The 18,334-nt window shown below is 37.4% G+C and overlaps 1 protein-coding gene across 1 annotated transcript; it reads left to right on the top strand.

Annotated features, from left to right (window-relative positions):
- Nucleotides 1-10,157: 10,157 nt before the first annotated feature.
- Nucleotides 10,158-18,075, top strand: LOC115752003. The gene is made up of 15 exons (XM_030690023.2): nt 10,158-10,321; nt 10,442-10,519; nt 10,852-10,935; nt 11,036-11,188; nt 11,437-11,505; nt 11,599-11,725; nt 12,022-12,094; nt 12,227-12,343; nt 14,017-14,136; nt 14,253-14,271; nt 14,878-14,953; nt 15,064-15,383; nt 15,752-15,867; nt 15,951-16,044; nt 17,454-18,075. The coding sequence occupies exons 1-15, from the start codon at nt 10,211-10,213 to the stop codon at nt 17,523-17,525; spliced, it is 1,629 nt and encodes a 542-aa protein (XP_030545883.1). The 5' UTR covers nt 10,158-10,210; the 3' UTR covers nt 17,526-18,075.
- The last annotated feature ends 259 nt before the right edge of the window (nt 18,076-18,334 follow it).

Here is an 18,334-nt window from a genome sequence, read left to right as displayed (position 1 = left end):
ATTAATTCAATTAAAATTGAGAATTAAGCTCGCAATTTGATATATGTAGAAATACAATTGCTTTTTACCTGCAAAATTGTCCCCATCTCGTAACCGGTCGCCTAACTCTTGTCTTTTATAAATGTCAAACTCAATGCAACCTCGTTATTAAATTTGATGAGGAGGAGACTTTCCACTATTTCCCTTGGATGCATGTCACGAGTAGTCTCGGTTTAGCCTTTAAGTGTGCAAGAAGAGAAACCCCCCCTCTCCCTCTCTGTCTAAAGTGGATCTAACTTTCCCGCCAATTAGGGTGTTAGGTCTGGCGACCGAGGATGTGGTGCCATGATGGCGCTTTAACAATGATTAAGGAAACGTGGTTAGCATAAACTAAATATTCCCCGGTAACAGGAAAAATTTAGAAAAAGCAAAAAGAAAAAGGCAAAATAGGAGCTTCTCGTCATCCCGCGTTGGCGTCCAATTTTCTTTAATTAAAACGAGAAGGAGAGAGAGAGATATATGAATATATTATTACAAATCTAACCGCGACTTTCTCGACATGGAAAAAAGAAGAAGAATGGAATAAACATATACGGCTATTTTCTGTTAACTTTCAAATGTTCTATTTTTCACTATTCCGTTTAATCTCTACACGCGCAAGGCAGCACTTTTGGAATAGACTTTCTGCTCAAAAATGGCTTTTGGAGTTGGTTTCTAGAGCAAAAGGCTATATAGCACCAAAACTCTCTATGGACCTCTCAGCACTCTCCGATGCTCTCAACATGCGATCGGCATATGGTCAACACCAGTGACACATGAGTACAATATCCCGACACGCGTGAGGTTAATTTTAAGAATCTTCAATAAATTAGGGGTCATAATGTAGATTTAAAAATTTATATACTTGAGCTATACATCCAATTACCCCAAAATCAATATGCCCAGCTAGCAAAAATAAAATAAAATTGAATTCCCAACAAAAGAAGAAGAAACCACTCTTTATATATGTGTGTGTAAAAAAATATACATTTAATATAAAGTATCCCAATGTATTGAATTTTTTTATTTTTTGAAAAATCACATATTGGCGTGCCGATGTCGTGTTGATGTTGCATAGATAGAAGAAGTGTTGCCATGCGCGCCCTAAGTTTCTAAATCTTCTTGATTAGCAAAAGAAAAAAGTACAAAAACATGAAAAAAAAATCTGAAAAAGGGTAATCAATGTCAAGTATTGAAATTGTGGGTAGAAAGATTTAATGTGAAATCATTATTTCTAAGGAATTCCAAGATAACTGGAGAGATAAAAGTTAGAAAAAAACCTTTCAAACTATCTCTTTCTCCGTCATTTAGTAATAAATAATTATTCAATGTGATCCCAAATTAATGTTCGCATCTAATTATTTATTGGATGTCTTTCTTCTTCCTCGCAGTTAATTTTCAATTTTTATTTAATAGGACATATATATGTATATGCATATATATATATATATATCAATTTTTTTTCTTTTGCTTACAGCATTTTTTTGTTGTGCGCACATGTGCATTCGTATTTTGTCTATATACCTACTGCGGATGGTAAAGTCGAAAAGGGCATTACAGAAGGTTAGCCAGAATTGGAGCATCGGGTCAATGTCCAAGTAGCAGTCATCTTATGACAATTGGGAGAGTAAATTAGGTGAACAGGATTCTGACATGATACCTAAAAATTAGACAATTTGAAGAGCATGAGATGAAATTGGAATAGTAAGTAAATACCGATCAAGTCAAGCCATCCACGTGCAAGTTCTCGGTTCGAAATCTAACCCGAGCGGGCATAGTTCGATGCACTTTTTCTTTTATGGGTATGTAGATGATGCTCGGAGCTTTCAATTGATTCAATTAAATTCATATTTTATCCAATGTTCACGTCATCATTCCATCAATTATCCCTAACAAAATGTGCCGCAATAGATACAGAGATTTTGACACTAATTTGGATAAAAAAATCTGTACACGTTGAATTCTATATGTCTACAATGTTCCCTGGAAGTGCGCTTACTATTTTGGTTATTATATCCTTTATTCTTTATTGGTGGTGATATATATTTATTCAAACTAAATGAAGTATTCTAAATCCCATATACTAACGCAAAAAGGGTTTAGGACTCCATCTCAGTCGAGACAATTTCTTAGGTTTTGAGGGTAGAACCGGCAATCCTAAACTCGTTGATCATCATTTTTAAAGCAAAACTGGTGGTCCAACAAGCGAGATGTGGTTAGTACGACAACGAACCTTGTCAAACCAAAGCTTTACGTGCTCTGTGAGCTCTACTCTAAGTAAGGCTCTAATTGTTTTGCAAAAAATTGGTGATTTGGAAAATATTTTCGAAAAAACACGTTCACTTATGTCGTTGGTAAAAATAAACGGATGAAAAATATTTTCACAATTTACATGAATATTTAGATATAAGTTATTATCGATAATGAAATTATTTTTTATTGAATAGTTATTTTAAGAGATACATGTGATCAATTTTAAGATATAATTTTTCAAATCATTAAATTTTCGCCAAAAAGACGGAGTGTTGAGTGTGGATGTGGAGTCACGATTCACGAATCGAATTAGGGAATCCATGATACGCCAATTGACTCTAGAAAGGGTTAGGTAAGAACGAGTCCCGGGCTTGAACGTGAGGAAGGCTCTTGAAGTCGTCAAAGCAAGGGCTCGAGCACGTGTGAACGTGCAAGCCCAGCAAGCTCTGACCACTTTGCGAAGATTGGGGGAGTTCCCATTTGGGTCGTCGTCAAGTTAGATCGAGTGACGCACTACTCCCAAATCGCAAATTCATATCAAATTTTCTTCTTTAAATTTTTTATTATTTTTATTGCGAATTGGCACGGAGTAGGACTAGACCCAAATCCATGGTCAATTTTTCTGCTAATTAACAAGATGAAGACACGTGTACGATTGTGACGTCGATTGCTATGTGAAGCTATTTTGCCCCACGTCACAGAACGGCGCGCATGAGCATATGCAATGTGCAGACAAACGGCGCGAGATATTTTGTCAACAGGAAAGCCCGACGTCTTGTCCGGTGAACGGCGAATGCATGATATATTTAGGAGAGGTATAAAACCGTAATGCAAAAGAAAGTTAAACACCCGTTAAATCAAGTTTCCTTACTTAACTTTCTTAATACCGAATAAAAAATTAAATATTTATAATCCTTGGCACGTCGAATCTTTCTTATTTCACAAAAACTTAGGCTTGTCTATCTAAATCGATCAAAATCAAGTTTTTCTCGCATGTAAGGCCGGTGCTGTTTTTGTTATTTTATTTTGTTGAAAAGGCGTGTGCTACCGGATGCAAACAGCATTGTCTTGTTGAAGTTTGTTTGTAAAACAAACAAAACAAAAAATTGCATTTTTAATCCCACAAAGGATAAAAAGAAAGTGCAAATCTCTTTATTTGTTAGAAGGCTATTGTAGTCTTTCAAAATAAGGAAATGGGCAAGTGAAATAGATCTCACTATACCCGCGTGCGAATGCACGATTATTTTTCGAAATAGTAATAATAATTAACTGTTGAACCTTATCGAAACAGTTTGACTACTCACGTAGGAGTTAAAGTTAATTTCCATTTTATTATTATTATTATTTAATTTTGAATTTTATTCAATGAAGAGTTACAATTTTCGGACGTGACGGTTTTCGAACGATGAAAGGTTGCGTTCGTTCGAATTATCAATTTTGAGCATGAATAGGTGCGTTCATATGGAAAGTTCGGACACAAAGAGGTGTGTTGTATTAGTATTATATAATGGATAGTTTTGTTCATTTTCATGAGTTACTTTCATTTTTTCATTTTCCTTCAAAAGAGAGACATCCATCTTACCTTATTTAGCAGAGAATTTTAGGAGATTTACTGGAATTGCTATCCAGTATTCTCACGATGACTTTGTCGTATCCTAAATGAAATTTGCCATAAACTTATAGTAACTTTGTGAGGCAAATTGATCTTAAAAGAGGGTGATTACAAGCCTTAGAGTTCGACTATATTATTACTCCATTTCTCCCATGTTTTCCAACATGTCTCTCCTACGAAACATGATATGAAGCGATTTGAATCATTTTCCATTTTTATAGGAACTTCTGTACCATAAATACCTAATCCCATTCGCTCACTTTGCTTTTGCCTCTCTTCGTGGAAATTCCATAAATATTCCATTCTAAATTAGAAATATGGAATTTGAAAAAAAGTCATAAGAAATGTAATTTGTCGGATTCCATTCTAAACGAAGTGAATCCATATCGGGAAAGGAAATTACATGCCAATCGCTCCCCACTTCTTCCCATCTCAGATATCATTGGGCGTCGTTGAGGAGTCTCTCTCGTGGACGAAACCATTTGACCAAACCGTTAGCTCTTTAGCCATTTTCACCGGTCAAGCCCAATCTCTACGTTGCGTTGGGGTATGTTGAAGCTGAAGGACGCTCTCAGCGTTTTAGGGTCCATTTTGGCATATTGTGTTGTGCTGGAATTCGTGTTGCGACACATCGTACTAAACTATACGTCTTTGGCGATTGCGGCGATACCGATTTCTCAAATAACACTATCTCGAAGCAATACGAGGCGTTTTAGAGCTAGCCTTGAAGTACCACGGCGTGGGAGACTAAAAATAAGGGCATGTCCCTATGTCCCCGATTCCCATCGCTCGGGTTCGTTGAATGCGTCATTGGATATGCACCGCATATGCTGATTTGATACGATGGCTCTTATGTTAGCATAAATCCACATCGTGATATGCAATATTTTACCATATATGTGTGTGTTGCGTGCACATTATAACGTAAAATCATGTATCTATCCCAACTCGAAAGTGATAAAATCTGCCCACGTTGATACCGACTCCTTCGAATTACACCCAAGATCAAGACGGCCTAAAGTCGAGCACATGTGCATGTGACACCAATTAGGACATGCTAAAAAAGATAGAAGATGGGCATTCCTATTTTCACCTAAATTTAACATCATCTCCATGTAATGTAACATTAATGGTCCTTCCCGATTGTTATAGGATTGCAAAGCTTAAATTAGTAGGCTAAATCAAGAACCGAAATCCCCCCACATGACTATTGGAGGAACACGTCTATTACTTGGCTTTCCTCCCGCATGCTCTTACTTTTTCATGCTTTTGCTAATCCCACGCCGTTTGACCACGAAAACTGTAGCGACGCTCACCTGCTTTTATTATTTTCTATTGTGAGAAAGAAAGGGTCAAGCTACGTACAAGCCACGAATCTGTCTCGTATTAGAGTTCAAGGTCGTTGATGTAAATTTAATCAGGGACAGCCATTCGGATTAGACGATTTGACTTGGTGTGGATGGAAACTCGGGAGATTCAAACCGAGTCCTGGTCGTAGGCTGATTCAAACAAGTAACCTTGTTTCCTACGAGCATATGGTCCGAAAGGCTAGTGTCTTATCCTCGGTAGCTGAAATGTCTGCAAGAAATTGTCAAACAAGTAATCCTTACGGAAACAAGAAATAACCCCTTTTTTTTTTGTTTCCATTTCAAAGGCGGCGTCTTCCTCCGATTTTCATATCGCCCAAATAGCGAAGGAGGACACTTCCTGCCTTTGTTCATAAGCTCTTTCGGGCCCAATAGACTTCAGCGACATTGTTCTCAAACCCACCTTTTTGTTGAAAATTTTATTTTTGGCAGTTGAAAGTGGGACAATGGAAAAAAATAAAAAATAAACACACTCTAGTAAAGGATTAAATAATAATTGCACGAAAATGACAAACAACAGTTATGCATAATCATCCATCACTGGTTTGATACATAATAGGAGGCTTTAAATGGCATACAAAATGTGTAATCACTTTAGGGAATATTGGCTGATTAAGTACCGAAAGGGCGCTGATTATTTAATTAGTGTAAGCAAGTCCCCGAACTTAGATGCTCTATTTGCACGGGAATCGAGACGGTTCTCCCATGTATTGATTGGTTTATAGTCAACCTCAATAAGCTAGTGACGACTCCTAATAACTTTTTAGATTGCTAATCATGAAAATGATATTCAACGTCACGCGAGGTAGAATTTGAGAGAGTCCGCGCCGTTCACCAATGGCAATACTCTAAATCCGTCGGGACCCTCGGGAGGGGTGAAGGGCAGGTCGTGACATCAAATAGTGAAGAAGGACGCTTCGTGCCTTTACTCATAAGCTCCTCCGGGCCCAATAGACTTTAGCGCAATTGTTCTCAAGCCCACGTTTTTGTTGAAAATTTTGTTTGCGGCACTTGAAAGTGGGACAGTGGGGAAAAACAAACACACTCTTGTTAGAATTGGAGGTCACCAGCCCGGCCGGAATTTCCCCTAGTCCAAATCCGTTCAGCGACTTTCGGGGCGAACGCCCGCCCGACCATGACCATCTCCAGTTTAGGACAAACATCATTCGAAAGCAGGATTGCATTTCAGAAATTGTCAAGCTCTTCTTCTTTGTCCGCTTCCATTTGGATGAGCTTCATGGGGACTGTCACTTCATAATGAAACGAGGGTACTCATACCGTGAACTAGATTTCTGAAGATTTTGTTTGTGGAAGAAAGAAAGTAATTTAGTTTAAGACAGAATTTAATTACACTGGTAATTAACTACTTATAGACTTGGAGGCTCTTCAAAGTACACGATGAAGCAATTTGGTGTAGCTTTTTTTTTTTTTACATTGCCAGCCGGATCGTGGTGATCAAGGATCTCTTTTAACCATCATAAAGGGCTAGCCAACGTGATTATGGATTTTCTCACTCTAACATTCAACTCGTTTACAAGCTCACGTCAATTGGCTCGACGAAGCAATCGGATGTATTGACGGTAGCAATTAGTGAACATGGAAAGCGAGCACGCTGAATCACGTGAAAACTCAAATTTTACACAATATTGCGCGAGGTCAAAGCCATCGAGCCACAAGTGGACCCACGGTTGGCCCAATCATGATCTCTCTCTCTTTCCCTTCTGCCATTAGCTGTCGCTCTCTCTTCCTTCTTGGATTTTCAAATTTTTTTTGGTGATCTTTTTCTCAATTTTTTGTGACAGAAAAAGCAAAAAGGGGGGGAAAAAAAGGCACTAATTTCTGCTCAGTCGGATGCAAGCTTAATCTTGTTTCGACCCGAAAGTATTCCGATGTCAAAATGGGCAACTTTTGAACCTTTCTTGGGCCTTATGTGGGCTTTCTTTGAAAGGCCGGCCAGTTTGCACGCTGCTTCGGTCGTAATAAACGGAGAACGCACGAAGTGGAGTAGGTGAACCAAATCCCATTATCAACCATTTTGTAGTCCTCTTAATGGAAAAAATTAACAAAAAAGTCATACTTTTATTGTGTAGATATCAATTTAGTCATAAAATTTTCAATTTAGCTAATTTAGTCATAATTTTTTTGACAATTTGCTTATGGCAAAATGACACAAATGATCATTGAATTTTGACCCAATGTGCAACGTAGTTTCTAAATTTTTAATCCGATTAATATGGTCCTTGAATTTTTAGAACATGTTCAACTTATTCCCTGAATTGGAATTAATAGAAAGACTATATTAAACATCTTTTTGTAGTTCATGGACTAAGTTAAACATGTACAAAAAGTTTAGGGACTGTATTGGTCAAAGTAAATATTTAAGGATCAAATTGCATATCGGGTCAAAGTTCAATGACCATATTAATCAAATTAAAAATTTAAAAACTACGTTGCACATTGGGTCAAAATTTAAGAACTATTTGTGTCGTTATCCTTTTATTAATTTAGTCATTCTAGCCAATTTTGACTATAAACTGTATATTTTCCTTTTCCCGTTTTCTCTAGCAATTCCCGTCGGTCACTAGGCCCTTACCCACTACGAGTGAGAACTTACAAACCCTTCCTCGTTAGTATTGGTTGTGCCACGTAAGACAACTATCATTCACGTCAACAATTTCAAATTAAAATTGGCTGGAATGGTTACATTGACAAATTTTGAAAGTTCAAGACTAAATTAATCAAATTTAAAAATTTAAAATTGAATTGGCATCCGTACAATTGGCAATTATCCCATCCTAAATGAGGCTTAAAAAAGCCCTCATTTCATCTTATTCTCTTAAAACCTCAACTTTAGGTCCAAACCTCCAACTTTATTTTGCCTAATTAAACAAAAAATTTCAGTATAGTCTCAAACCCGCATCAATGGCAAAAAATCGCCGCTTCATTCTTCAAAATTATCAACAATCACTGACTCTCTCACTTTCGTATGAAGCAACAACAACATTCTATTACTGAAAATTTTTAAAAAACCAGTGCCGATTTTTGGACGTAGGATAGATTTAAGATTATAGCAAAAGTTGATAGGTTTTTTAGATAAAAAAAAATAATGGCAAAATTGAGATTGCACTTGAAGCGTGGTTTTTTTTTTTTTTTAAGGAATAAGGCCTATTTTGTAGACTATACGAATGTATGTACAGTGTCCTGACTTAAAGTCCAAGCTCTTTTTTTTTTTTCGTAAGTAATATTAATCCCACATCAACCAAAAGTGAGATGGCGAAACGACGTATAAGTCTTCTTCAACGATCCAATAGGTTGGATCGTTCTCCATTCGACGTGATTTGAACTTGTGTATCTCGCTTTGACAACTCCTTTATCAACCTTGTCCATCCCTTAGGTAATTTATGTACATATAGAATTTTTTTCGATAAATCTTCTAGCTCCTCATTTTTTTTTAAATTAAAAAAATCCATTTTTAAGTTTGAATTTGCTTATTTGAAATCTCGGTTCTCCTACTTCATTTCATCATTTTCCCCTCTTTTCTCCAAAGCTACTCGTGTCAAGGGCATAAGAAACTTGCTTGTCTTTCCTTCTTTATGTGTAGATTCACTCGTACTTTCATTTCACTCTCTCTTTTTACCAACCCTTTCGTGAATGATTTTTATAAAATAGCACCATTTTCATTTGGACATAAATTGATATTGTGAATTTTTTTTTTTCTGTCATATCTCTAGCTCTCATCTCTTTGACTTTTGCTCTACCTCTTTGCAATGCACGAGAGTCGAATTCCGCATTTGTGGAACTAGCACCCTTACCCACTCAATCCTTTTATCAACAGAGGTGCACTCCCCAATTTCTTTACCAGTATGACCGCATGCCTATTGGCAATTTGGGATTGTAATTGGCGTGTCTGCAAATAAAAATTATGTTGGACGTAATTGGGTTTTGTGTATTAGATCTGCGAAGTCTTCTTGAGCTTTTTCATTCGACTCATAGAGACTCAATATCTTTGGGGAGCCATGGGCGGCCAAAAACATTTTGTTCAAAAAGTTTTTCGAGGCATTAATTAACGAAAGAATGAAAACTTCCGACTTCGAATTCAAATTATAATTTTATCTTAACCTTTTTTGTATGAAAAAATCTTAATTTTAGGTTGAGTCTCAAATTTAATTTAATTTTTTATCTCATAAAAAAACCCCATGTTAGGTTTATCCTAATTTTACCCTACATATTTTTCTTTTTTTTTCATAAAAAATCACTAGCTTTAATTTGATCATGTCAAATCATCCTCGTTAACCTCATCCACTTGAGAGATGAAAATTTCCCGAGTGCAAGTTGTTTGAGGTCCTCAAGCCGAGTATCTCAAGCGTGAGTTCTCTTTTCGCGAGAGATAGAAGACTCTCGAGTACAAGAGATTGAAGACCGAACGTAAAATTGAAGATTCCCGAGCGAGATGGAAAGAAGACCCTCTTAAGAGCAAGAACAATTGATAAAGCTAATATTAACTGCTCAAGTTTTTACCCAATTTTCAAATATAATAAAATGCAGAGCGATGATGTGGAAATACCACATCACTTAAGGCGATTTTAGACAGGGAGTTAATGAAGGAAAATATGAGACTCAAGTAAAAGTCGATGGCGCGATAGAATTAGAATTGAATCTAAAGTTGGTGTCTTTTTATAAAAAAATTTTAGGATAAAATTAAAATTGGATCAAAAGTTGAGTATTTTTTTATGAGGCGAAAAAGGGTTCATGGTAGAACCGAGAAAGTTTGGGTAATTTTAGGGTATTTGGCCCAGTAGTGTAATTTTCAATAAGCTCGTTTTCATAATAATTACGTCAGCCGATAAAGGTGCACCTCGAAGCCCAAACCATAAGCCTGTTCCACATGCACAGCCATTCGCGGCCGGGCTCGTACATCCATGCCAAAAACTCGACTCGCCCGATCTCGCTCCAGTGTCGGATGAAAATGGCGATGGCGAGGGAAGCCGAGTCTCTGCAAATCCGAAGGTTCGACGAGCTTCCTTCGGCGACGGACTTCGCCTCCCAAATCGAGTCGAGGAACGTTCCCGCTGTAATCATTTCTCCTGCTTCAGCTTCGAGATTCTCTTCAGCTTTACTCCTAAACTCGCACTGATCGTCCACTGTTCTCTGTTTCGGGGTTTTTTTTTTCTTTTTAATTGCGTGATGTAAGGTATTCAGCGGATGCACCAAGGATTGGAAGGCTCTGCGGAAGTGGAATCCTCACGAGGGAGGCCTCGATTATTTGCAGGTTCGCCTTCTCACTCTTTGTTGGTTCGGGAATCGAGGTTTTCGAACTCGATTGACTGGCTGAAGTGTGGCCGTGAAGATCCGTTTCACATTCCCAGAGCTGAATCGGTTTCTGGCGACATTTCTGTTGCACAGTGAATCGCGTCGTAGTTAATGGGATGTCGATGTCGTAGGAATTGGTTTTGGCTTCTTGTCTGTGTGGCTACTTCAAGTGTTGCTCTGACGCCTGTTGCTGTTGAGAGAAAAACAGGGTTTCGTGCTTTTACGTCTGTGTAGAAATTTCCTGGCTACAGGGACTCATGATTTTGGACTTGTCATCAAATGTTGCTGTAGGAAAGAGCAGGGCCTTGTACTGTAGAGGCTATGCTTTCGAGATCTGCACCGTTTTTTTATGGTGATCTAAGGAGCCACGAGAGGGCAAGTCCTTCAATTCTTTGTGAAGAACTCAATAAGACCTGCAGCTTGGCTTTAAGATTTGATTAATAACATTATTTGGTGTCATATCCTTGTATTTTAGGTTCCTTTACCCTTTTCGTCCTTCATTGGATTTTGTAAGCAACTCAAGGAAAGGAAAGAAGATGATCAGTCCCAATGCATGGAATCCAAAAAAAGAAACTCGGATGGGTCCGAGCAAGACCATTTAGCTCCTAAGCAAATGTATCTGGCACAGGTTGCAGCTTTGTGAGCTTTCAGCTTCTTCTCCTTTTTATTTGTGAAATTTTCTTGTGATGAAACATCTTCTCTCTGCGTTGCTTAAGAGATGATGTTTGAATTGATGTTCTGTTATAGTTGAGTTTAGGAGCTTTTTTATTCATTTTCTTTGATACAATGGTTGGCTATATCTTCTATGCTTCGAGAGTAGTACCAGGCATAAAATATTTTGGCGTGTAAATCTGAATCAAACATAAAAACACATAGGTACCAATCATGAACGTTGAGAACAAAGGCCGGGCTCAATTGGAAGCTCTGTGGGAAGACATTCGAATGGTTAGTACGCATTCTAGTTGTTGGTCGTATACTCTCTGCAACTATTTTGTGGATTACTCACAGTCCTTACAAGATACTGGTTTCTTTATACAGCCTGCCTTTTTGGACAAAAGTTTACTGGCATCTGTCAATCTATGGATGAATATTGCTGAAGCTAGATCAAGTACTCACTATGATCCACATCATAATCTTCTATGCATAGTCAGTGGCACCAAAAAAGGTTAGATGCTGTTTTCTTCTCTGATTAAATCTATCGGTTCTACTGAGATTGTGGAATTATGAACGAGTAATCAAACATTAGACTTGTGGTATGCAGCATAAGACTAGTTTCTGCGGTATCTTGTTTATCTGTTTTTGATGCAATTTGTTATGTTGGAAATTGCATTCACATGATTTTTCTCCTCACTTCTTCCTCTTAATATCGATGCTTCTTTTGTATTCTTAATCATTGACGTCAGATCCTACTTTAAATTCCATATTTCTGTTGCGTGTTAACAAAAGCTACATGGTTTTCAGTTGTTCTCTGGCCCCCTTCTGCAAGTCCCTTGTTATACCCCATGCCTTTGTATGGAGAAGCATCAAACCACAGGTGTGTATCATTTTGGATTAGTAGTGCACATTTGCAATGATGATTGGACATATATTGTCACTCACTGTTAAAAATTATTTTTGCTGTCATTTGACAGGTCGTGTTTTGATTTTAATGTTATCTTCATTGTAGCTCTCTAAGTTTAGGAAAGCCAGATTTTTCATTATATCCAAGAGCAGAGTACCTGATGGATTACTCGCATAAGGTCATTCTAAAAGCAGGTGATGCACTATTCATTCCAGAAGGCTGGTAAGGTTCACAGTTCATACTTTTAGATTTGACATGGCCATTGTTATATTTGGAACATATTGTTATGTTCTTCCACTTGATATTGGTCTCCTTGAATTTACCTGATCTTTTCGGGTTTGATTTATCCGCATGTATTCCGCCAGATCTTTTCGGGTTTATATATATTGTTACTAATTCTCACTTGATTATAGTACTACAACTAGTTTTACTTTTAGCGCACTCAAATATAAATCAAATATGGATGTAAATCACAAGATCTAAGTATATTTGAGCCCATTCTAACATAATCATATCCTCTCTTTCTCGCTCTCTGCCTGGATGTAGTAACTCTATAGCACTTGCAACATGTTTGGTTACATGGATTGGCTGTCTTATTTTTTTCATTGGTCTATGGATTAGCTATCCCATTGCAGGTCCAATCTCATTGTTTTTTTTTGGTGAAGAGGTCCAATCTCATTGTTCATTTGGTCTTTTGGCCAGAAAAAAGCCATGGAATTGCTATTTCTTTCAGCCCGGATCAGCTGAATTTTTTATCTCCAAAAATTTCCTCAAATGAATTATAGATGCTTTCGCCAACATCATAAGTAGATTCTTAAGCATTATTGTCACCACCGCATGGCCACTGGTTCCCGTTGTTTCTCCTCCATATTCAAAACCCTTATTCTCTACAATATGCTTCCTATGACTTCTGTCCTGCTTTCCCTCCCCTTTTCTCACTCACCATATCACAAGCCTATCGTGATCATTCTTTTGTTTCTTTCGACTCTCTCTCCTCTCCTCTCATAAATATCTCATTCAACATCTGAGAAGTTTTGTGATTAAAAAGCTCAATATCAAGTTATCAACAATGTGCTCTTTTTTACAAGATGTTTCCTTGATTTAATGAAATGCTTTCTTAATATGAATAAATAAAGTATGAAATTTCTATTAGATCTCCATTATACTTCAACAACTCCATCTCTCTCTTTTAATGTTAATAGCTTGAATAACCTAATTTAGGGGTAAGCTGGCTATAAAATTATTTTGAGGGGCGTTTCGTTTTTTTATGCAATTTTGAGCTGTTCCAATTGCAGTTCATGTGAGACGAAGAAGAGAAAAAAGGATAATAGGTTTTCCAATTGTTAAGATTCGGCGCACAACCAAAATGAAATAGTGCGTAAAGCTAGAAAGAAAAATTGAGATATAAGGTTTATCCTAATTTACTCTTAAACTAGGTTACATTCAATAAAGGATTCCATTATAATTAGCACCTCGCACCTCTCTGTTTACAACCCTCAATCACAGGAGAAAGATATAATACATAGCGGTAGCTATTCATGGGCTCAAGCCTAAACTACTAATAAAATACGGGCTTAATTATAATAGCCCTCTGGTGTGCTTTCTTGTCGATGGAGAGTATGAACCACACCCCAATACCAATTAGTGAATTAAACTGGAATATTTCCTACATTCTTGTTTCTCTCTTCCATTTGTCGGGATTTCATTTAGCTGCCTTCTTACGTTTGTCCGTTGTGAAAAGCAAAGTTCCGTCTGTTGTATTAGAATACCTCTGAAGAAAATGACATTTCACCACTTAGGAGATATGTGCTTTGTGCCTTTTATTAACCACAACTATTTATGCTTTTACGTGCTATTGGTAGTTGTCCAGTTAGTTATTCTGTTGTTTGCTCCAGGTTCCATCAGGTTGACAGTGACAATCTGAGCATTGCTGTAAATTTTTGGTGGCAGTCCAATTTAATGCGGAGTATGTCAGAGCACATGGATGCATATTATTTGCGCAGAATACTAAGAAGGTATATGCATTTATTTCACTCTTACAGATCAGGAGTGCTTTTAACTGTTAAGATACAATTTATTCTGTTTTAATATACTGTCTGACGTGCTTTCCAATATATTTTGTGATTTTCAGATTGACGGATAAGGAAATGGTACGTATCCTGCGTGCTTTGTTGCTCACCTGACTCGAATCTGATATTTTTAGTTTTACACTGCTTTTGGTTACCTGTCTCGGAATGATCTTATTGTCATATTCCATCTGAAAATTTATTCATATCGGTTTAATAAAATCCTTTCCGTTATATCTTGTTTTCCTTCTTGTGGTTATATCATGGTAAAGTCCATCTCCTGCTCTGCTACTTCACCCAATTTTTTCAACGACACTCAAGAGTGTTATCTATGAAATTTGAGGGTTGTTTATTATCAAATCATGCCACTGTTAATTGTCTAAGCAATTAGCTTTACTATCACCTTAGGGTCAGCCACCCATTCCACTAGTAAGATAAAACATATAGCTGGTCTCAAGTCTGGTCATATTTTGATATATAAGTATAAATTTTATCACAGGACATATTGCATGTGTTTTTATCCTGGATTACATGAATGACCTTGTGGGACTAAATATTAGCAAGAACCAGTTGTTTTTGAGATTGTTAAATATATTGCAAAGTGGAAATGTTCTATTGCTTTCTATCACATTTTCAAATGAGAGTTTGAGTTAGTGATGCGTTGCGTCTCTATATGTGGCTTTAGGACAGGAACTGATGTTGCCAAAGCCTGTTTCTGGGGAATGCAAGGTACATGAAAGTGAGCAAACCCTTAATGGAGATGCAGGTATTATTAGCATCATACATGAGGCTATCTACTTATAGTATCTGGAATCTATAGTGCATCAAGATGCCTACTGCAATTTCTTAGTATGTCCTCTGCTATACTGCTACCAGTTGGGGATCTCCACAATATGGACAAAGTTTTCATGGATGGTGATTTAAAAGGAAAAGAAGTCAAGCTAGAAAGTGCAATATGTGATATGGAACCATCGGCATTGCAGGCTCTTCATGCACTGGTTTCTCTAGTGCATGACCGTGTAAATATACCTGATCCAAGCCAGGTGCAACTGTCCTCACGGGGAAATGGTTCCACTGCCAGTACTGAAGGTGGACCTAATAATCGCATGGTTTTTCACTTGGAAGATGATCCTGTTGCCAAAATACTATGGAATATTGAACCGCATACTCTTCGGACCATGCTTCTTTATATGGCGGTGAGTACTCTCAGGTTGGGTCAATGTTTGGGCTAATTTGCTAAAGCACTGCTTATTGCAAACTGAATTTCCTATCATTCATGTTACCTAATACTCTTCATTCTTCAATGGATGATTAAATTTTACTTGAAGCATTTTATTTGCTAAACATTCTATAAGTTTCCCATGAATTTCTATCAAGAAAGGGGAGCCTTGGTGTGTTATCATTCTGAATGAACGATTACCAACTTCCGTGTCAGCAATTCTCCCCTTTATGGTTTTGTGACTTCAGCTCATGTCCATTAGGGTTTTGACCGGGAACCTTCTGAAAAGAAGTTATTTCAGAGTCATTCAGCAGTTTTGCTTAGTCATTCAAATATTCTATTCAGGACAAGTTCCCAAGGACTTTAGAGGCGCTTATACTGCACTTACTCTCACCGGTGGGTGCAGAGGCCCTTACAAGAAAGTTCGATGAGATCGATGCTGAGAGCTCTGAGGAAGATCGGTAGATTTCTTCGTTGGAGACGTTAATACATATAGCGAAGTTCATTTATTTTTGCTGCATTATATTTGTTTTTCTGGTTTCAGGAGTAGATTCTACCAGGTGATATATGGTGCACTTGATGATCAATTTGCTGCAATGGATGCAATTTTACTTGGGAAAGAATCTTTTGCCATGCAGGTAATATGATGCTATCGAAATTAATATCTGCATCTTCAATGGATAACTTACTTTGCCATAAAAATGTGCATTGTCATCTTCCTGCTTAAGCGGGGGAGATTATTTATGGTGCATGTATCCAGATATTATGTGTTGTTCCCCTGTTACTGTGGTTGAGAGAAGATTTTCTGTCTCTTCCTCCTCATCACTGGTGCCTTCTATCTCTACAATTAGTTCAGCCTTTGCACATGCTATGAAGGCCCTCTCATCAGAAGACCATGATGTATTGTCATTCTCTGCCATCGTTTATCTTGAATTAAGACATGTCATGTTTCATGCCACTCGTGCAAGTCTTGAAGAATATGCAGAGAATCCACCATGCTTTTTCTTCACAGATTTCTAGGTTTTATTTATAAATCCAAATCATGTTGCTGTGGTGACTGAGATTACTTGCTCGAAGGGATTTATGGAAATGGAGATTTAAGCGGGTGTTCTTTTTTCTATGTCGAAAATAGACCAATTATTTTTTTCTAATTCGAATAATGTCAAGTAGATTGCAAAGGTTTATCCCGCATTTATGCTGGACCTCATAAATAGAGATGATGGTGCTTTGATATATGTGTTTTAAAAGGTGCATGGACAAGCAAGTGCACAAAAGATTCTCTCTTTAAAATGTCCTCTCTTGCTGCGTTAACTAGAGGCAATAACAAATATATATTGAAGCTTCCTAGGGATGGAAACAGGGGGAATGGAGAGAGATGCTGGCTTGAAAGCATGGATTCAATAAAAATTGTTTCATCAGTTTTTTGACAAAATTATGACACTCACCTTAAATGAGTCTATTTAGGATAGATAGATTAGTCCAATGGCTAGCCATCGGCTTCCATCACTTTGATTGGTCGGCCCGCATAAAAGGTGGAAAAAAAACCCCATGTGGGCTCTGTCGTATGGTTCTGTTAATAGGTTGGATTGAATACTTCTGATTAAATATCTCTTGCAAAGAGTAATTTTTTTTCTGATTATTTTGGATGCTTATTGTCTTCCCTCAAACTAGCGATTCTCTTTTTTTTTTATTTCGTCTCCTGATTTTCAGTATTTAGGCAAAAAAATTAATGGTAGGCTTTTTGATCTGTAGCTGTTGATCTTTGTTTTTTTTTTTTTTGGTCATAGCTGTTGATCTTTGTTAAGGACCTACTTATATAACCTTTATTGTTTCTCTTGTGAGGAAATAAAAAAAAATAAAAATCAGTTGCTATGACCACTTTATAACCTGTTTGCTGCCTTTATGGGTTCTGAATATCTGGGAACTCAATTGACATTCTGGTGACAATGTGCATTTTTTTTGTGGTTTTATGTGGCAAATGAATATGAGTTCCTCTTCTAAATGCGCCATGCCTCATTATGTCCTTTGCCTCTTGATGCAATTGCAGGCATTCAGGAATGTTTTAGACAAATATTTGGGGGTGAACATCGAGGATGGACCAAAACTGCGTGCCCGGTAAAACTTTCAGAGATAGAAGTTTTTGTCAAAGAAATTTGCTCTCAGCATACATCTTGAACATGAAGAACGAAACCTTTTAGCATGATGCCCCCGTGAGCTTTATGGACGGATAGATGCAATTCACCACCAAGGCACCGACTTTGAGAAGTCTTGAGTTCCTCGAGGTTTGATGAATTAATGTAATCCACCAAGATGTCTGTTTGAAATGATTTCTACTTTTTAATTTGTATTTTTTACTCGCGACTCCCTGAATTTGATTTTTTCTTTTAGGCAACAAGAAACCGGTATTTGTATTGCCTCTGGGACAACACTAACAGGGGTACTGACCGTCCCTTCATTACATCGAAGTGGCATGGTAACTAACCATATCATTCTAACGACATGGGAATGAATACGAACTCTTTGTCGTGTGCTGAATGCGTAAATCAGTAGAAAATAATGGTTAAAAACCATGTGCAATGCCTACTTTTTAGTACCATCTCAAAACCAACAATACTCTTTGGTTGTGACGCCAAGTTTGCATCTATTAATAGCTTGTTCAGTTTCACCGTCAAAAAATCTTACATGGCATGATGGCGATAGATGAACATCACAAGTCTGGACGTAACGGAAATGGCTTTGTTTCGGACAAGTTGATACCCTCCACAAGATCAAAAGACGATTTCATTCAAATTTTTTTTATTATAAAAAAATAAAGTTTTTCTTGGATCGCTGTAGCTTGTTCCACGTTCCATGTTCGGCACATTCCGGCCACTAATTACAAGTTCAACTTTGCACTCCTCAAACACCCATCTCTTAAAAAGTCATTAC

The sequence above is a fragment of the Rhodamnia argentea genome, chromosome 7 (genome assembly GCF_020921035.1).
Source record: "Rhodamnia argentea isolate NSW1041297 chromosome 7, ASM2092103v1, whole genome shotgun sequence".
NCBI lineage: Eukaryota > Viridiplantae > Streptophyta > Magnoliopsida > Myrtales > Myrtaceae > Rhodamnia > Rhodamnia argentea.
The sequence above is the reverse complement of the archived record's forward strand: the minus strand, read 5'-3'. Positions and strand labels throughout refer to the sequence as shown.

What these genes read in the sequence shown, in the direction of transcription:
- LOC115752003 (XM_030690023.2), top strand. Translation starts at nt 10,211, where the DNA reads ATGAAAATGGCGATGGCGAGGGAAGCCGAGTCTCTGCAAATCCGAAGG. An exon ending in AGCAAATGTATCTGGCACAG is followed by an intron (nt 11,189 to 11,436) that starts GTTGCAGCTTTG and finishes AAAAACACATAG; the next exon opens with GTACCAATCATGAACGTTGA. An exon ending in AAGAATCTTTTGCCATGCAG is followed by an intron (nt 16,045 to 17,453) that starts GTAATATGATGC and finishes ATGCAATTGCAG; the next exon opens with GCATTCAGGAATGTTTTAGA.